We start from the raw sequence: 22,570 nt of genomic DNA on the forward strand, positions 1-22,570 counted from the left end.
AGAAAACATTTTTAAATTGTATTTGGAGTACTTGGAAGCTCAAGTGTACCTCAAAGCAGATCCTTTAGGTGTGGCCACTCCATAACCCTTTGAGTCCAAGTTTCCTCCCACCTTCATGGTGTCACAAGGTTTGCGCTGCTCGATATATTCATTCATTGTGGACTCCAGCAGATAAGCATACTTCCCTTTGGACTTTCTTACTCGAACGACGCCTTCGTCTGTTGTCTTCACAAACACTGTAGGCTCTGCAGACTTCATGTAGGACCACATCTTCTCAAATACTGCGATTTTTGATCTCTGAGAAAAGATCAAACGTAGTCTGATTCATGTTTATTCAACAAAGATGCAGTTTCTTTCTAACTGAAAATGTCAGAATATTTAACAAAATATTTATCCAGCATAACTGCTCTCAATATTGACAATAAATGTTTCGTGAACACCAAAACAGCATATTGTAACTATTATTGAAGATTTACGTGACACCAAAAGACTAGAGCAATGTTACTAAAATTCAACAAAGGTATAAACTAAATGAGAGTGATTTATTGAAAATTATTGAAATATTTAAAAACAATGTTCCCCAAAGAAAGATACGAAGATATTTGGATATTTCACCCTCAACAGTGCATAGCATCATAAAAAAAATCAATAGAATATGGAGGAATTTCAGTCCATAAAGGACAAGAGAGCAAGCTTAAGCTGAACAACCCTAAAATGCAGGTACTTGGCTGGCCTGTCTGCAGTCCTGACCTGTCTCCAATAGAGAATGTGTTGCTATCTATCTATCTATCTATCTATCTATCTATCTATCTATCTATCTATCTATCTATCTATCTATCTATCTATCTATCTATCTATCTATCTATCTATCTATCTATCTATCTATCTATCTATCTATCTATCTATCTATCTATCTATCTATCTATCTACCTACCTACCTACCTACCTACCTACCTACCTACCTACCTACCTACCTACCTACCTACCTACCTACCTACCTACCTACCTACCTACCTACCTACCTACCTACCTACCTACCTACCTACCTACCTACCTACCTACCTACCTACCTACCTACCTACCTACCTACCTACCTACCTACCTACCTACCTACCTACCTACCTACCTACCTATCTATCTATCTATCTATCTATCTATCTATCTATCTATCTATCTATCTATCTATCTATCTATCTATCTATCTATCTATCTATCTATCCACATATAGATATACAGATACATAGATAGATATATAGATATTATAGAGCCATCTGCTACAGTATATACAAATTTCACAATTAAACTCATTTATTTAATGGTGCAGTGAGTGATATTGACAGCTAGTGGTTATCCTGTAGTTTAAACTATAATAAGACACTGTTTGCTAGATTGATTACACCAACATGAGCTTGTCAGTTGAAGTTTTTTGAATTGGTGCATTTATAATAGTTCAGTGTGCTGTAAATTATTTTATGTAACATATACAAAGGTGAGATGTCAGCAAGCTAAATTAGAAAAATGCCTTGTGTCTTGAACAACAAACTGATTTCATTCATTATATACTGAATATGTGATGTTAAATAACTTTCCCAAACACTGTACTGTACGGTTTGTTAATAAGCAGGTTATTTAAAAAAATCTGTAGCAAAAACATTGGGTTGTCAGAAGAACTGCAAAGCGATCTGTGACCCAGTTCCTTTGCTGTCTTCAATTGCTGTGTTTTCTTCCAACTGGCAACCTAGCTTGAGTAAAAACTGTTTTAGTAGGCAATGGGCAGAAACACATTTCAAAAGACATTAACTTGTATAGTTTTTTCAGATAAACATGGATGTGAACTTCACATGTTTCAAAAACCTTAAAAAATGACACACAGCACCTTTAAACTGACACTGAGCACATTTAAAAAGAAACAGACAGGCCTCTTATTCAGCATGAATACAAATGGGCATTTTGCTCGTATTTTGTTTGCTTTGTACGGATCACATTATGTACTGTAAGTCGCTTTGGAATACCATTTGCACAAATGATAACAAAATAGTATGCAAAGTACCTGATGCCATGGTTCTCCTGCATGTCACATCAAGATGTTCAAACCAGTTCTTCCTCAGTTTTCTCTTTAGAATTTTAGATTTATGGATAAATTTAGCATATTTTGCTCTTTAATAGCTATAAAGCTTTATAACCTACTTGCTGTAACTTTGAACTCTCAAAGGATGTATATTAATACCTTAATGATGATTATATACTAATATACACCCACCAGCCACCTAATTAAGTACACCCTACTAGTACTGGTGTAGTGCTACTATAACCCGTCCGCCTCAAGGTTCAATGTATTGTGCATTCAGAGGTGCTTTTCTGCATACCTCAATTGTAATGAGTGGTTATTTGAGTTACTGTTGACTTTCTATTAGCTTGAACCAGTCTGGCCATTCTCCTCTGACATCAAAACCCCTCCTCTGGCATCAAGGCTTTTGTACCCACAGAAATGCCTCTCACTGGATACTCTTTTTTGGACCATTCTCTGTAAAACCTAGAAATGTTTGTGCGTAAAAATCCCAGTGAATCAGCAGTTTCTGAAATACTCAGACCAGCCCGTCTGGCACCAACAGCCATGTCACGTTCAAAGACACTTAAATCACCTTTCTTCCCCATTCTGATGCTTAGTTTGAATTGCTGCCAATCGTCTTGACCATGTCTACATGCCTAAACGCATTAAGTTGCTGCAATGTGATTGTGATGGCTTATTAGAAATTTGCATTAACAAGCAGTTGGACAGGTGTACTTAATAAAGTGGCCAGTGAGTGTATATGTTAGACATGGTGCAAAGCAAAGGGGGGTTGAGGTTTTTTCACATTTTGTCTCTTTGGTGACTTCTCCATACAGAATCCTATAAGCTAAATGTATAATCTCTTCATTGATTTTATTCAGCGAGTATTACTTGCCCTGTAGAACTTTTTAGTGAATTCTCCATCCAGAATCCCATAAGCTAAATGTATAATTTTTGCCTTTTTTATTCAGCGAGTATTACTTACCCTGAAGAACTCTTTAGTGGATCCTCCATCCAGAGTCCCATAAGCAATCTCAGTTTGCTTAGCCAAATCCTCTGCACTCTCAATGGGTGAAACCATCCTTTCCACAGTGAGGAAGGCAGCCAGGTTGGCTGTGTAGGAGGAGATGATAATCAGAGTGAAGAACCACCACACACCTCCGACTATACGACCAGAGAGAGATCTAGGGGAGAAAGAGCATACAATTTAACAACAAAACAGGTGGTTAATAGCCTGAATTATAGCGATCTTCTCTATCAAATTAGACTCATAATGAAGTGTCTCATTTCTAATATCGTTTCCATTTCTAGCTGCGCACAAAGTGGAGAGATAACAGATTAATTAATACATGAATTATGTTATCAGCAGGCATATATGATGAACAGGGCCTTCTTAATGGTTAATCGAAGCATAAATCAGATCTGGAGCAGAGTTTAAACAAAAGTAAAGTCATTTGCAGCCTTTGTGTGCAGAATGTAATAACCATCAGAGATAAGAAATGCCTGAAATATTACCTATATTACCTTAATGAAATGACTGGGTGACTGCAGCAGTTTAAATCTTTTACAATTATAAATGTTTTTTTTTTCCTTAAAAGTGGAAATTTGTGCTATAGACACATTTATTATTTTTATAAAAGTACATTTTATGAATTACAAGCAATTTTGAAATGCTGCTGGTAAGCAATAATGATTTCCAATATTTTAAAAACACAATTTCTTTCATATTGAATATATTAAATGGTGTAATGACATCATTATTATTATTATAAACAACTGTTTAAACTGAAAAATAAGTTTGTTTTCATTTTATGCTGAATATACCTATCTGAAAAATAAATTCTGACATTATAAAAAAATTAAATAAACCATTACAACATAACCTTGTCCAGGAGACATGGTTTGATCTGTGACTTCACTATGCACATGTCGATTGATCCGAGTGTCCTGAAAACCTCATTCTTTTTCACAGCTCCCTTTGAAAGTCCTTAATTTAATCAAAGATCCTGTTCTGCCCAGCTTGCACTAAAGTTCTACTTTCTAATACATGCTGTGCATTATTCCACCCTCTTTCACTTTCTAGGGAAATATACTCTCTTCACTGCTTCCAGTGATATTATCAGTTATATTAAAGTGGCCCATAAACCACTTTACATTTTTATTGGAAAGCAAAATGCACTGCATTACAAAGTGGAAGTTGTTGAAACATTGTTGAGATGTAAATACATTTGCATATCCAATATTAGATATAGATCAATAATGGAAATTTTAGTTCATGCTTATTAAATCTACACATTAAAGTCTGCACACTCTTAATTTAAACACGTAAACAGTAAGGAAATACGACAAATGGGTGAATATTGTTTCTTAATGGAGAAATTTTCTATTTTGTCCAAAGGCTTGGTTGTTTTTTTTTTTTTTCATTTTTTTAAGCTTCAATCAAAATTGCACTATTATAGATTAGAACTATGAAACATCATTATTAAAAAAAAATCTTTCAGTCAAAGCTGCGTTTTCAGTCCCTGCATATAATCCTTCCGAAAAAAAATCTAATAAGCTGATTTGCTGCTCATGAAACATTTCAGCTGTGGTGCTTTTTTGTGGAAGGCAACAACTTTTAAGATGCTTCAAGAAAAAGAACAGCCTTTAATTGAAATTATAATCTTTTCTAACATTACAAGTCTTTATTGTCACTTTTGATTAAATTATTGTACTGAATTAAACTATTAACTGCTTAAAAAAAACAACAGTTCAAAGGTTTTGTCATGCTTATTTTATATTCTTGTTCAGTCAAGACCTTAAGTGCAAAAGTACATTACTTTGTATTCAAAAAAGCAATAAAAACTAAATTTGATGTCAAATACCAGCTTCAAAAGATGCTGAAATGTGTCTTACATCTTTACAATAACAAAGGAATAAGGCGCAAGTTAGTGAAAAATGTAAAAAAAAAAAAAAAACATAATAGAGCAATGAATCTGTGTCTGCCTCAACTCTTTACTCCATCTCAAAGATTCTCTTGTACTCCGCGTATCTTTCTTGTCTCTCTCACCTGCCCCGTCTCCCTATTTTCACGTCCGCTCAGCTGTAAGGAGTGTGATATGAAGTTGACTTTATTCAGTCTGTCAAATAGAGGAGTGCAGCTATTTGTAAGAAACATTCCCTCTATAACCATCAAATTGCGTTTGATTACCATAAAAATAAATCCTGAGCTTTATTTGGTTTTAACTTAGCTTCACTTATTGACTAACTGTCACTACTACACACTGCACCTTTAAATAAATTTGCTTAATTATGAAGTTTGTATATAGCAGATGGCTCTATAATATATATGTCAATATATCTATGCATATATACAGGGTCTTTGTTGCTGCATTTTTTACTTTAAAATGTGCCACACAATAGGTGCATCCCAAATCACATATGCACTATTTTACAAAATTTTGTAGTATAAATAGTGTAAGTAGTGCATTCACACTGAAAACTATAAAAATAAAGAGTGCACATTAAATACCTGGATGATGCACTTATTCAATCTTTAAAATAAAGTGTAATAATGGACACTTCACGCACTCAACAGCCGTTGCTTTACTCACAAAGCGAAAGGGGCGGAGCCTTTGGGCGCTCATGTGGGATTACTCTACTTATTTTGGATTGTAAAAGCAAAATTCTCTGACGAGAGTGATTATACCACCTCCCGATGGTGAATGTGATTACACTCATGGCATTTATTTCATTAAATAGGCAACCGTCAAACATCATCTGGGTAAGATGGGGTTTGAATTTCCGCTAAGTAAAAAAAAATTGTGTTCCATTGGTGACGACACCACATACATATACTATGCTGTTGAGTGTGTAAGTGCATAAGTGCATAGTGTATAGTGTGCCCAGTGTTGGGCAAGCTTCTTAAAGCTACTCAACTTAAAATGTAGCCTACACTATAAGCTACCCTCTGGGAAATGAAGCAAGCTAAGCTAAAAGCTACTTGGCAAAAGTAGCTTAGCTACATTAAGCTATTTTTTTGCAATTTTTATATTTAAATCGAAGCAACTTAACACTAAGTCATTCATATCTTAGTGATCAATAAAAGAGTCAATGAAACATATGGGGCATAATTCAATTCAGTTATTTATAGTAAATAATATGCTCTACTAAACAGGAACACATAGTATGTAACAGCTAAAACAAAAACTTAAAATACTATAAAAATTTATAGTAAAGATAAATATTTTGACATAAGCCTTATGCATATTGTAAATATATTTACAACTCTTCATTAATAAATGACACTACATAATGCAGTAATTTATAGTAGTACTATAAATTCCGGAAATATTTTTTGAGCACAGCATCAGAAATTAAGTTATTGCATCTTAACATGTACTTCTCGAGGTATGGTCACGAAAAAATCCTGCTTCAGAAATAACTCCTCTCCCTCAGTCATCTTTCCATCAAGGAAGTTTCTTGTGCTAGCCTAATTTGGCCTAAAACTGACCAGATGTGGCAGTAATGCACCAAAAAGTTTGTTGTCAACCACCATAAAACAGGAAGAAGAAATCATGATACTCTCCATCATATGGATTTACTTTCATTGGCTAGACAACGGCTTCACAGCTCTGTGAATGTCGGTGCGGTCACTTATTGATCTGCGATTGGTAAATGTAGCTTTGTGGACGCTACTGCGCTACTTGACTAATAGAATAGCTTCGCTACTCAAAAGCTATTTGATTTAGAAAAAAGTGACGCTACCGCCAAGCTACTGAGAAATGTAGCTAAGCTAGTAGCGTCACTACTTGTAACAACGCAACTGCCCAACACTGAGTGTGCCATTTGGGATGCAGATATTCTCTATTAGTGACAGGTCAGGACTGCAGACTGGCCAGTCTAGTGATTTCTTGGGATTTAGGCAGCTAGTATATTAATAAAAAATTATTGCATGTAAAATACATGTATATACTTCATTTATAAAGTCACATTTAAATAAAAATCACAAATTCTTTTTAATTAAAAAAAATATTGCAGTACTTACAAAAATCAATGCATTAATTATTTGTGCTTAATATTGTTTTTTGATTTACAGCCTTATTTTTTTCTTGAGTGATGAGCTGTTTTTATGTCACGATAACAAAAAAGTCTATTGCAACGTGTTTCATCCAGACCTAAGCAGTAAATCACGTGTAAAGTAAATGTCAAAATAAATGAGGCAAGTTGAATACAGTATGTAAGACAGACAAGCATAAAATCTGCTCTAATCTGATAACCATTTTCCTGTTCGACCAATAGCAAGAGTTTGGGACATAGCTATTGTAGCAGACCAAACCAGTGGGTGTTTAGTGAATGTGGGATCGTAACAGACATGAAACTATGATTTGACAAAATCTGAACTTCCAGTATATGCAAAACTAAACTAAACACTGGCAGTGCTTTGACAAGATGGAGGATTTTGATGATATGCTTGGGTTTTGGGTGGCTCAGTGGTTAGCACTGTCACCTCACAGCATGAATATTGCTGGTTTGAGCCCTGGCTGGGCCAATTGGCATTTCTGTGTGGAGTTTGCTTGTTATCCCTGTGTTTGCGTGTGTTTCTCCTGGTGCTCCGGTTTCCCACACAGAAACCTGGAAGGTCATTCTGCGTGAAACATATGCTGGATAAGTTGGCGGTTGAATTCGCTGTGGTGACCCCTGATAAATAAAGGCACTAAGCAGAAGGAAAATTAATGAATAAATGCTTGGGTTTCAATCGAGACACCTTTTGGAGGATTATTTCTCTAAAACTAGGCTAAACATTGCTTCCCTTTCCTCCTTAGAGGAGACATTCCTGATATACAAGCACAATAGACAAAGAAAACATAAGGTCACATAAGAAACTATTACAGCTATTATTATTTGAACACACACAGCTTGCACATTAAAAGGATACCAGCAGTGCAAATCCCCAGATGAATCCTCCAAATGAATTATCATGCTAATCCGCAGAATATGGGTCACTCTGGCACCGAAAAAAGGTTCTCATGGACAAACACTCTTTCAATCACATCTCCATTGAGACAAGACGACTCACAACAGCGCTGTAGCAAACTAAAAATAAAGGTCTTCTTGTCGTTCCTCATGGTGCTGCTGCAAAATGTCCGTTCCATTACAGGAACTCAGACAGATGCTGATGGGAACGTTGTGACACACTGATCATCTCCTCGTACTCGTGTCACAGTTCAGTTAAACACTGCAGAAAATTTCCAAACACTTGGGATGGCAAGGTCACCTCGATAGTAAGAAAAACCCGAACGAGATGTTTTCCTCCAGGCATCAGTGCAAATGTTTTTGTATTGTGAAAGTACATTAATGTGCTCGTGACCTAAATGTGTGACCTAAACGTAATGTGTACTGTACGTGACCTGTTAGTGTCATTGCACATGGAAGTGTTTGTAAAGGGAGAGTATTTTTGTACAGGGGGTATAAGGGATCTGGACAAAGCTGAAGTGACAGTCGGCGGCCGGCGGGAGGAAAGGGGGCACCATGACGCCTGGGTTGAACTGTCATGCTTACTGAAAGCCTGATGGTGTGACCCACACACAGACACAAAGACACATTCACCATCTCCAATAATGCTCCTAAGGCACACAACATGTATCGCTTCCTCAGGGTCACTGCTCGCTCTATTGCTCCAGCACGCACACACTTTTCCACGCTCGTGTCCTGGAGTGCTTTCAGGATTACTCTTCAGCAGGTGTGAACAGACAGACCATCGGCCTCTGGGCCAATTTAACTCATTGGAAAAGTCATCTGGCCTGCATGCGACAGCTTTCCTGGGAGTCACATCTGCACCTCCCCCCCTCACAGTGAGCACTATTCATAACAAGAGATTCGCAGTATTAGTTCAGTGGAGGTCCTTCTGTCTACCATAATGAGGGCATTGCATTTTACTGCTCTAAACACTGACACCAACGGCTAAAATAACTTCTATACTTATTTAAAGGGGCAGTGTGCTTTTTCTAAGGTTAAGCTCTGCAAGCCATGTGCTATGATTTTGTATATATATATATATATATATATATATATATATATATATATATATATATATATATATATATATATGTGTGTGTGTGTGTGTGTGTGTGTGTGTGTGTGTGTGTGTGTGTGTGTGTGTGTGTGTGTGTGTACAGCACCATGAGAAACTGTACACAGGGGTGTAATGGTACACTGGAGTCACTATGCAGTACAACAAGAAGCAGCAACAAATCTCCAGTAAAATAGACAACCTAAGAAATGGATGGATGGATGGATGGATGGATGAATGGACTAAATAAAATTATGAGTGGCTGTGTGGATGTAACAATAACATGGTTGGAGGAAATAACAAGAAACAGAACAATAAAAACCAATGGATTTATTTAGGATGGATGGATGAACAATAAAAAGAAAAATAGATTAATTATGGATGAACTAATTGATGGATGGATGGATGAATGGATGGATGAACAGAAAAATAAAAATAAATATGGATGGATTATTTGATGGATAGATAGATTGATGGTTGGAATAATGAAAACAAAATGATGGATGGATGGATGGATGGATGGATGAGCAATAAAAAACTCAACACAATAATATTGGATGGATGGATGAAACAGGAAAGATCACTGGATTAATTATGGATTGATGGATGGATGGATGGATGGATAGATGGACAGAAAATTAAAAGGAAATATGGATGAATTAATTGATGGATGAACAATAAAACAATCAATGATGGATGTTGGATAGATGGGACAATAAAAATCATTGGATTAGTTTTGGATGGATGGATGGATGAATGGATGGATGGATGGATGGATGGATGGATGGATGAACAATAAAAAGAAAAATGGATTAAAATTGGATGGACGAGCAACAAAAAGAACAATTAATTAATTCTGGATTGATAGATGAATGGACAGAAAAATAATAATGGATGGATTAATTCATGGATGAAGAGATTGATGGTTGGAATAATAAAAACCAAAATAATACATGGATGAATGAACAATAAAAAGAACAATGGCTTGATTAAGGATTGATGGATGGGTTGATGGATGGGTGGATGGATGGATAGATGGGTGGATGGATGGATAGACAGAAAAATAAAATGAGTTTATTAATTGTTGGGTGGATAAATTGATAGATGGAATAATATAAAACAAAATGATGGATGGATGAACATGTGACAGCCCAGATCAGACAGATAGGTTGTTCAGTATATTGTTCAGTAAATCGTTTACTTCGAGCTAATATCTCAACAAATGTAAATGTTACTTCACCCCTAATTAAAATAATGTAAGATGCAGTGATGCAGAGCAGAGAAATAAATCACTTTAATGAATGAATTACCAAATTAACACTACAGCACTCAAGACGCGTGCTTCACATAAAGAATTTATGCAGACGAACACAGACGGTTTCCACTAACAGGTGGCTTTTAACTGTCGGAATCTGAAAAGACAGTTCACAAAAGCATGTTGTTTACAGAAGCCTATCTGAAACGTGCTATGAAATGCACAGTGTTGATGCTAGTGGACGTGACAGTGATAGTGCATAATATGCATAGCAAACAGTCTACAATTCCCACCTCTGGGTGAAGCGTTAAAAGACGAGCAGCAATCGTGCCGTGTGTCGAGTTATTCATTTATATACCATCAGAGCCGTGTCAGGCTGCTGTGGGCTTGAGTAATTCTCCGCTCACGTTGCTAATCATCTGTGCCATCGCTTCATGACTTCAGATTACAGCAGAGCTCGAGCCCTGGTTAATTGCTTTGATTGCCCTCGTGCTTACAGTAGCATCTCTATTTGCTCTCTGTCTCGCGAGACGTCAAAGAGACTTTGTTTTTGGCACCTTTAAAAGAAATAATGAATTAATGAAATCCTAAGCACCCTTCATAAGCACCTCATCAGGAACTAATCAGACAGTGTGGATGAGGTAGCGGGGATTTTTCTGAAGCGATGGTGCAGATGAGCTGGAGTGAATAACAATGTGAGCAGTCACAGCTCTGAGTGGCAGCTCTGACATTTGTCGAGGACAAACAAGTTTCCTGTCAGAGATAAATACTGTAAGCCGCTTGGTGTTTTCTGTCTGGCCCACACAGTCCTCATTACCAAAACACTCTAGCTGAAGACTTTCTTAAACGCTGCTTTCTGCCATGACTGACAAATAACCTCACAGTCCGAAAAAGTATTTAAATGGCTCCGAGTATAAAGTATCCGAGATTCAAATGCCCAGCAGAACCACAACTTGTAAAAACATTCTCTTAATAAGCACTTTGTCTTGTGGTACAGTAAAAATGTATAAAAAATATATCTATGACAATTTCTTATTTTTCATAGAGTGAAAGCATTGCATTGTATTACAACATCTTGCATGCAACCTGTTAATATGGCCAACTAAAAAAAATGACCTATTTGCTTAACTACGTTTCACAGGCAATCAAATGATTATGGGTTAGCAATATCTAGGCATAAATAATACCAACAACAAAGAAAACAACAAATATTATTATTAATATTAATTATTCATTTATTTTATTTTAAGCTTAGTCCCTTTATTAATCAGAGGTCGCCACAGCGGAATTTACCGCCAACTTATCCAGCATATGATTTAAACATATGCCCATCCAGCTGCAACCCAACACTGGGTAACACCCATACACTCTTGCATCCATACATATACACTACGGCCAATTTAGCTTATTTAATTCACCTATAGCGCATGTCTTTGGATTGTGGGGGAAACTGGAGCACCCAGAGAAAACCCACATGAACACGGGGAGAAACTCCACACAAAAATGCCAACTGACCCAGCTGGGGCTCGAACCAGCCACCTTCGTGTTGTGAGGTGATCGTTCTACCCACTGCCAACGTGACACCCCTAATATTGTTCCTATGTTTATATAATTAGATTTATTTAATAGATGGTTCTTGATCTAAATAGTTGATCATCGATTAATATTAATAATATAAATTATTATTAGTAGTAGTAGTAGTATGCCATAACATTTTGACTATTGACTATTTCTAAATCTAAATGGTTGATTATCCAATAATAATAATAATAATAATAATAATAATAATAATAATAATAATAATAATAATAATAATAATAATAATAATAATAATGCTAAAGCCATATATCCCTGCAACCCAATACTAATTACTTACTAAAGCTTATCAGGGCTGAGCCTGGTCAGTACCTGGATGGGAGACCACATGGGAAAACTAGGTTGTTGTTGGAAGTGGTGTTAGAGAGGCCAGCAGGGGTTGCTCACCCTTTGGTTTGTGTGAGTCCTAATGCCCCAGTACAATGAAGGGGACACAAAACTGTCAGTGAGCACCGTCTTTTGGATAAGACGTTAAACTGAGGTCCTGACTCTCTGTGGTCATTAAAAATCCGATGGCACTTTTTGTAGAGAGTAGGGGTGTAATCTCGGTGCTCGGACTAAATTTTTGCTATCGGCCCAATCCCTGTCCTGTGGCTGCTGTCGCATCATTCAAGACAAGTGTATGCAGCACACTGGTGGTGTTGTGGAGAGACCCCCATCATGATTGTGAAGGGCTTTGTGTGTATGGCCATACATAATATATTCACTATATAAATACACAATACAATACACATAACTTTTTTTGAATGTCAAAGAATACACATAAAAATAAAATAAAAAAAGGTGTACAACTGAAAGATAAACAATGTTAGGGGCAAATACAAATAAGTATAAACATATCAGCTATAGAATTAGGAAAATAGTATAAGAATGACACAACAAGGTAGTTTTAAGGACTTTGGAATTGTATTAAACAGTTGGTCTAATGTCTAATTAAAAAAAAAACGGTCTAATGTAAAATTACTGGTCTAATAATATGATTAATATCAACAACAACAATTATTTTTACAAATAATATATTAAATAATAATTTATATATACATATATATGTTTATATATAAACTATATGTGGCCAACATATTTTAAACAACTTTAAAATATCTCTAATATGTGAATAACAAAAACATTAATAATTATTATTGTTTGTTTGTTATACATTTGTTTTGTTACAACAATAAAACAATGATTTGTTCAAGATTCAGATCAAGCATCAAGTCTCATAAAAATTAAAAAGACTTCATAAAATGCATTATTGGAGGCTCATAATAGACTTATTCCCTCATCCTTATCTGAAACTCTCCAGTCAAAACAACACAACCGTTCATCACCTTTTCAGTTCAATCAAAGCCTTCACACAATAAACCAACTGAATGATTTCCTAATGAATGTCCTTATGTCAGAACTTTAGATGAAGTTTTTTTGCATGAAGTCCTTATCCGGCATGGATAAAAAAACACTGTCTAGCTCAGTGCTCTGGCGCAGACAATCACATCTGTCATGGAGGCTCTCTGGCAGTGTAATCTAATTTGAGCGTGTTGCTTGCTTCCCTCAAGCCAAGGATATACATGTCCAACCAAAATGTCAAACACTAGCAGAAGAGCCAGCAAACCCAGAGGCTCCAGGCCAATCTGCACATAATGAGGCTAGAAGACCCTAGCAGGGGTGTCAGCGCTAGCCCGACTTATGCTAACACTTCCCTCATGACTAATGCTAGTATAAAAAAAACTGTGAATAAGTGTCCAATCGGTCAAAGAGACAGGCTGAGATCCAATAAGATGCTTGGAGAAGAAGGCTCTATGCTGGTGATTCCTATATTGAATCACTCCCTGCAAACTGTGACAAGCAGAGAAAGGTTTATTGCTAATGTAAAAAAGACGATTTGTGAGGTTTTATTCGTTTTTCAAGCTTAAGTATGGTGGCAGAGAGAGCTCAACATGCTGAACTTAAGAAGATACATGCAAATAGAAAAAAACACCAGCAAATTAAAAAAACATCTTCATCAGTTTAATAACACATGCACTGCAAATCCTAACATTGCAAACCCAAATAGAAAAACCTGCTTTTTAATTTGAAGAGTGTTTTTCTATTTGTGTTTCTGCAGCGCACTTTGAACTTGTGTTTGCACTGTAAGAATTTAAAGATGTTTTCTTGATTTGCTGGTGTTAATTTCTATTTGCATGTGTTTTCTTAAATTGCAGTGCGTTAAAATTTCTCAGCCATCGTATTTAAGTTCTACCGATAAATGTACTAATATTACCACCCTTTATTATCTCTGAAAACGTCCCTTATACAAATATACAGTATATATACAGTGCCTATAAAATCTTCATACCATATCAAAATCTACACCTTTTCCCATGTTACACCTTGCTTTTAAAAAGTTCTTCGTAATAAGGTTGTAGGAAGGCACAGGTTAGGAGAAAGCTACAAAATTTTTGTAAGGCTGGAAAAATATTTGGAATGTATTTTCAATTTAGGCTGTATGGCAAATGAAGTAATTATATACATAAACATATACACAGTTGAAGTCAGAATTATTAGCCCCCTGATTATTTTTTCAATAATTTCTATTTAAAAGAGAGAAGATTTTAACCAACATATTTCTACACATAATAGTTTTAATAACTTACTTCTGATAACTGATTCATTGTATCTTGTCATGATAACAGTATATAATATTTAACTAGATATTTTTCAAGACACTTCTAAACAGCTTAAAGTGTCATTTAAAGGCTTAACTAGGTTAATTAGGTTAACTAGACAGGTTAGGGTTATTAGGCAAGTTATTGTATAAAAATGGTTCGTTCTGTAGACTATCGAAAAAAAAAATGCTTAAAGGGGCTAATAATTTTGTCCTTAAAATGTTTTTTTACAACACAAAAACTAAAATAAAACCGAACAATAACCGAAAACAAATAAGACTTTCTCAAGAAGAAAATATATTATCAGACATACTGTGAAAATTTTCTTGCTCTATTAAACATCATTTGGGAAATATGTAAAAAAAAAAAAAAAAAAAAAAAAAGTTAAATGCGGAGCTTATATATAAGCTCCACATTTAACTCCGCATTTAACTTCCGCTTTTAAAATTATATATACTTTATATATATAATGAAATGAAATAATTGTAAACTTCTTTTTAAAATTCAGCTAGCTACAAATAAATAGCATTTTTTTGTTTAACTTTATGTATTAATATAATAAATGTATATTTATTTAAGTAGCCTTTTTTTGTTTAATATTGTATAATAATTCTAAGTTAATAATGTCATTAGCAAAGATTAATAAACACAGGAACAAATGTGTTACTCATCACTAGCTAATGTTAATGGATAAAAGGTTCAGTAGGTGATCTGCCAAAATGCTAACTGTTAGCATAAAAGCTTTGAAAGCACAGTCCAAAGTCACGCCTACAGAAATCATGAACGCGCACCTTAAAAATGAAGCAGACAACTCAATAGATCATGTCGTTCACCAGTTAGACAACTTATAGTACTTTATAATACAGCAATTCTGTAAACTGTATTATATCCAGCACGATTTCAGTGTGGCAAGCAAAACTTGTCATAATGCACAATATTTCAGGCATGCAAAGATTGCTGGTCTCACTCTATCATGCAATTTTTCCTAAAGCAACTACTGCATGCTTAGTGGTTGGCCGGCAGGGTGCAGGAATTAGACTTATTACTAAATCACACTTACATGTTATTTCAGACCGAATATTCAAAGTAGCACGGTGAACAATATAGGAGCACGTAACAGGTTATCATTGTTCAAAAAATGAATCAATGTGATATGAAAACCAACTTCAACTTTTGCTGAAAGATTTCAGTTGCTGAACAACACTTCTGGGTACATAACCCGTTCATAATACAGCAAAATCTACGTAAGCTTTCTGTGAGTAAAATAGATCTGCGCTAATGGGGTGCGCAGATGTACTAATCTACATTTGCTGATAGACAGTTTGGGCTACTTATCAGAATTATGGGAATTGTCGGCCCGATTTATTTTAACTGGATGAAAATTTTTAGTCTCATGCCTTACCCAAAATATAAAAATACATAATAAAATACATTTAGATCTTTTACTTTAATCAGTACTATTGGAATGTGAAGAGACTTTCAACCAGCACAAAAAAAAAAAAAAGTTTCTGAGGACAATCACCTACTGCACCTTTAACTAATGTTAACTACTAAACAATAATGTAAAGTGTTAAAAAATATTTGCAATATATGATAACTGTTGATTTGTAGTCTTTACCATGTTTATTTTTAAATATATTCTAAGCAATTTATTTGAACACAGTCTTCATTTCAGATGTAGTTCAGAGACAGTGTTATGCAGCAGACGATTAAAGAGATCATCTTTATTTTACAACCCATTTTCTCCATCACAGATGTTGTTTGCAGAGCATGAGTCAGCCAAATGAGCAAGCAGCAGTGGAAGATGAGAAACATTATGACAATGATGATGAAAATTGCGCTTTTTTTCTTCTCATCTAGGCCTACCTTGGTGAGATATCGCATCCTTGCTGCATAAAGGCTCCGAGGGAAAACCACAGGCTGTTGAAGATCCCAAACTCATTGGTGTGCTCCGGTTGTTTCTCCTGCTTCTCCTCTCGCTGGTTCTGACTCTGGTTTGGCGACTGGTTTGGTTCTGGCGACGGTGGTTGGTTCTGGTTTTGCTGATCTGCTGTTTCCTCTTCATCATCTGCATGCCACTCGTATGGACTGAAGCGGCTGACCAGGAACAGCACCACACTCACACCAATATAAGCAAACACAATGCACATCCAGATCTCATAGGCCAGCGGGTCCAGGAACGAGAAGACGCCTGGTTTGGATTTGGTGGGTTTTTTGATCATGATGGAGATTCCTAAGCTCATGAAGGGCTTGGAGAAGTCAATGACCTCTTCTCTGACCAGTGTGATGGTGAGGGGGGCCACAGCAACATCTGCTTTCTACAACACAAAATTAACATTAATTAAGCGATAGTTCAACTTTAAAAAATGTGGAAAATGTAGTCAGGTGTTGTTCTAATGCTTTTTCAAATATTTTTCAAATTACCATCTGTGAAGGCCACAAATGCTCATTGTTGTCTATACAATGGCAGTGAATAGCAACCAGCACATTATATTTATTTATTACACGGCTGTCTGGAATAATTTATTCTGATTTATCAGTTATGACATTCCAAGGTATGTTACACTTGGAATAATATTAGGTATTAGGTATGTTACAATCTGATAACAACCACTGAAACAAATAACACAGACTCATTTGGGTACTTCATATAATCTTTACCATCACTGAATACATTCAAATCCATATTAATATGTTCATCAGTCACACCACTGTTTTTGACTGGTTATGTCAGTGGTCACCAACCTTTTTTAGATAAAGATCCCAACCTCAGCCTTGCTGAAAGGCAAGATCTACATTTGTCTCCATTTTATATTTGAATTTTAGCTTATGGGATTTAAAATTTGTAATTTAAAACTATGTAAAAAGCACTAGTTTAACATACTAAATGTTATTCATCCACCAGGATGATTCTACAATTCTATGAATAATAAGAATAATAAGAATACTATGACAATAATAATAAACAAACTAAACTATTATAATATAATTCAGTAATTGTAACTGTGCTTTTTACCATAATTTGCAGTATCAATTCACAATATTATGACAATGGAAACTACTGTTATTATTGCTTGATATTATTGTGGGAGCTTACAGCGTGATCACACATCACATTGTTTGCTCATGTTAGCTAACACTTGCTAACTAACAATAACCAATGGAACCTTAATGTAAAGTGTTACCTTACCCAAAAGTATCCCAGAATAGTTTAACTTGTGTGCCATATTGTGAGTGTTTGTGTGGTATACAACAGTGTTAGGTTAAAAAAAACAAACAAATCAAAATATGATTAACTTACATCAAAAAAGAAATGCATATCGTAATTTTCTCACCCCTCAAAAATGTCTTTATGTTTAATACACAAGTAAAAATTTTTGCTTCTGTATGAATTTGAAAGTAGATTATTTATATTAATACAATTTCTGATAGACAACATTTTATTTGATGAATAGATTTATATCAGGCTTTAATTCACATACATTGATCAGTGAACAAAGTTTTCTTTGCTTAACAATTTCAAATGTACACTCCGAGTTGGTTTAACTCTAATTTAGGTAAATAATGTACAACCATTATTTAAAAATTTAAAATTAACATTAAAATAAGTTAAATTTGACCATGTTTTGGGTTTTTCTAGATGTTCCCCAAATTGACCTTGTTTTCACCTATTGATCCTTCCCAGGGAGTCAGATTGACAATTGGTCTGACCAATCATACCACTGATATTATGGCAAAAAAAAAAAAAAAAAAAAAAAAAAAAACTAAACTAAAATGATTCAATATTTCTTTGCAGAGTGTGAGAACTGACAGTAGAGGTGGTTAGCAAAAACAGAAGCACAGAATTAAAAAAAAAATCTTCATTTGTTTTGTAAAGATGAGAAGACTTGGAACGGCACAGGGGTGAGTAAATGATGAAAGAACTTTTCATTTGTGGTGAACTAAATCTTTAATACTTAATTTAACAAAAATCCTGATCTTTAACATTGGACTTTGTGCATTTGTGAAAATATTAGTCCGGTAATTCACTGTGACTCAACCCTGAAAAGAAAAGTTGTGTGAATATCAGATTAATAGAAATGGGATACAAAGTATAACCCATGAACTTTCTTCAACTAAGTAAAAATATTTATTTGCCAACAACTGCAAAACATCATACGTTGCTTAGTTTTGACTTGTAACCATTGACTTCCATAGTTTTGTTTTTCCCAATGGAAGATTTTCAGCTTTCTTTAAAAACTTTTTTTTGTGTTCAGTAGAAGAAAGAAACACATAAGTGTTTGTAAAGCATGAGTAAATGAAAACAGGATTTTAATTTTAATTTAAGTTCAAACATGGGAAACATTGTAAGTTAAAGCAACAAAAACACATGTTGTCATGACTTGAGTCCTAATCTAGAGATAAACAGAAATAGAGCGAATCGCAAGGCTAATAGAGTTCCATGAAAGTGCAAAGCAGCACAAAGACAAATATCTTTTTCTCAATAAAATAATGACTGTTTCTAATTAAGCTTTCTTCATAGCTCTTGCGTCCTCGTGTTCTCATGTAACATAGTCATAAACTGTCAAAGTTCATTTCCAAAACTCAAAACCACAAGAAGACAGGACGCATAAAAGTTTCCGGATGTGTTCTTGATATTTAGGATGCGTGCATGCAGACTTAAGCAAAAAACTCGCTTGAGAAGTCATGGAAATCTTTGCGGCTGAATAAAGGAGGTGGGAAGTGCAGCTGCTTATCATTAAAGTTCAGAGATATAACTTATATATCTCACGAGGTTTCCTGAATAAAACTGTGAAAGTAAGCATTACCATGAAAATCCAAATTAAGACACTTAAAGGGTATTTATTTGCCAAGTTTTGTATTAAAATTGGCTTATTTGTATTGTGCAAAGTATATTTGTAAGGTTTTTGTGTATGTTATATATTGAAATGGGAAAAACAATAAATCATTGTATGAATGCTGTAATGTTTAAATAATTTTTCGTTAAAAATATGTGAAGGTCAAGTGGCCATTAGGAAGAATGCAGCATCTGATTTCTCACAGGACACTTTCTGTGTTTTCGCCTACAGAGTTAACCTGGCCAGGAGTGCATTTCCCAAACAATGACATAACTCACAGCTAAACTATCATAGTTCAATGCATTATTTAGGAAAACAACAATGTAGTGAGTAGTCTCTTACCTAAAAAAAAAACAACTGTTGCAGATCCATCGTTTGAACTATGTATTTTGCTTTACACACACTCGTATTTAAAAAAAAACTAAATGCAATATTACTTTTGGTAAAAGCGTGCACTCGTTTTTCCACATAATTTGAAATAAACGTAAACGACACATACAGAACCTAAATATGTTTCCTTTACAAATATTATAAAAAAATATTCCATATAAAATTAGGCTAACATGTATTCTAATCTCATGTATAAATCATATCAGTCGTTAATGATTGTAGGCCTAATTACAGTAGGGTAGTTATTAAGAAATGAAAAAATCATACTTAAAATAATAATAATAATAATAATAATAATAATAATAATAATAATAATAATAATAATAATAATTATTATTATTATTATTAAGTAGGATAAGGCTTATTTATTTTTCATTAAATTTTTTTTAGAAAAGCCTACTTTTACAATTTGACACACATTCAAACCACTGCAGAGATCTTTTAACCATGTCAAATACAGAACAGATACATTTCTTAATAATTAACGCACTAAAAATTTAAAGCATTAATGTATGCTATTTATTTTTCTTTTCAAAAGCTTTGGAGATGTAACATAAATTCGGGTTTTAAATAATTAGTCACCTCTAGCTTTCGTCATGATCCACGGCTGCGTTCAAAATGGCATTTGTTTTAAAAGTGCACTACAAAGGGAGCGCAATAATCAATGTGAAGATCACTAAAACTGAACTGTAAAATGATTTTGAAAGCAAATTACACCTAAGAGAGATGATTTGAATGTTTTTTTTTATCATTCCAAGTTTAAATGTAAGAATGTTCTAAATGGAGGATAACTGGGGATAGAACACAACCAGGAAGTATACTTCTAACTACAGCTCTATAAGGGTAGTGGCAAGCGTAAAAGTTTGAAAGGCAGTTTGCGAATGTTCATTGGATTGACTAATTTGGGAAATGCCAAATCAATTAACTATGTTTGTAACAATGCAACTTGCGAGCTTATCAGGCTAACGATGGTTTTTGGAAATGCACTCCAGATAGGTCTTCACGAAAACACAAGTCCGTTTTCTGCATTGTTGAAATTGAGAAACAGCTATTGTTTGTGTCAAATTCTCGAATTATCATTTTGTTGTTATTTAAAACTTTAAAATATTGCTATTTATCAACATTATGTGGGTGAGCATGACATTTTTTTAAATATTTTATCCTTTTATGGAAAGTAAAGAAGGACATATTAGAGTGGAATACCACCAGGGTGAATAATGAATAAATACATTTTCATTTTTGGTCCTGTGTGATTTACTACGTTAACAATAAAGCATACTACTCATGCTTTGAGTGGCTTCACAGAAAGTGATGAAATCAAACATTCAGAATGTGTATTACAAAGCTTTGAGATCCAGTTTCACACACAACAAGACTTTTCCTCAGTAGGTTTTCAGAACTCACTGGAATTACAAATCAAGCACAAAGCAACAAAAAGCTTTATCTACAATTTTAGAAGCAGCCGAACATATAAATAACTTCAAGAATCACGGATCACTACAGAGTCAGTTCTACTCAGCGCTATGTCCTCAAGAGAATCCCTCGTGCACTATCACTCTTTCCGTGCTTTATAATAATGCTGTATTTTCTTCAAGCAGAAAAGAATAGTAACGAATGCCGCTTGACAACACTGAGCTGGAGTGTTCGCATTTAGCCCAACGAAGACAGACTACATCTGACACTGCTTAGCTTTCCAAAGCCACTAATGCTGCAGCCTCAGGGTAAACATGCTCTCAAAAAGAAACTACAACCAAGAACTAAGAGTGGCTATGAAAACCAAACACTATTTTTTGGTATTCTTAACTATACCTATCTAATTGACCTTTTTTCAGTAGGGTGCCTGGACTCTTTGCTATATTGCAAAATCAGAAATTGTTCTAACATGAGGGGAGGAGACAGGACAGGAGGGGAAATCTTTTTCATGAGTGCTGATGAGAGACCAAATAAAAAATGTTTTGTTCAACCTGAGGCATTGAGGTTTGGAGACAACATGTCCTGTTCTTTGTTCTGTGACAAAATTTGTACACATTGCGGTTTATTTATTTTTTTATTTATTTTTTTGTCATTGTTAAAGAGATTGCGTTCAGGAAATGGACAAAATGCAGATATATTCTAAATGTGTGATACAGACGCACTTACACTTAAAGGGTACCTATGATGCAAAATCAACTTTTGGAAGCTGATTGAACAGAACTATGTGTAGATATAGTGTGTCCACAGTCATATTGGATTGATATAAACAAAAGTCCACATTCCAGTGATTTTAAAGCCCACTGCAGCATGACATAAGAGTGTGGTTTTCCCCACCCACTGACTTAATTGACAGGCACATATTAACATATATGCATCTCTGTAGTTATGTATATAAACAAGTCCACAAAAGAGAATTTGCAAAGGAACTTGGATTAAAAGATCTGTTCAACTCTTTGTTAAAACAGTGCATGCTTGTAATAAATTAAAGACAGTAAACTTGCATAGTGTAAACTCGCAAAGTAAACTCGCAAAGCCGCATAGTGTCAGTACAACTATATACGAGGAGCAACAATGCATGAGAGCAAAAACAGTGCAAATTTAAATAAATGTGTGATCAAAGTGTGGTATTGTCTGCAGTAAATGTGCATAAACATGGGAGACGAAGGCAAAATTAAATTTGCTGTGAGTCCTCAAGGGATGAATGCAGCAGCTTCATATGAACAGTTTCAGCAGAACCACTGAAGTCACATAGATCACTCTAAAAAGTCAGTACAA

At 34.8% G+C, this 22,570-nt stretch overlaps 1 protein-coding gene across 4 annotated transcripts in view; it reads right to left on the minus strand.

Annotated features, from left to right (window-relative positions):
• Positions 1-22,570, minus strand: part of gria1b (glutamate receptor, ionotropic, AMPA 1b) — a 103,923-nt gene that overhangs the window by 18,738 nt on the left and 62,615 nt on the right. For all 4 annotated transcript variants that reach the window (XR_015519535.1, XM_087299440.1, NM_205730.3 and 1 more), the window contains 3 exon segments: positions 16,461-16,912; positions 3,036-3,234; positions 50-297 (listed from right to left, as the gene is read on the minus strand). Coding sequence is in view for 3 of the 4 variants with exons in the window: in XM_087299440.1 (XP_087155566.1) it covers positions 50-297; positions 3,036-3,234; positions 16,461-16,912 (899 nt within the window). In the remaining variant the exon portion in view is untranslated.

The sequence above is a fragment of the Danio rerio genome, chromosome 21, assembly GCF_052040795.2.
Source record: "Danio rerio strain M-AB ecotype USA chromosome 21, GRCz13ab, whole genome shotgun sequence".
Lineage (NCBI taxonomy): Eukaryota > Metazoa > Chordata > Actinopteri > Cypriniformes > Danionidae > Danio > Danio rerio.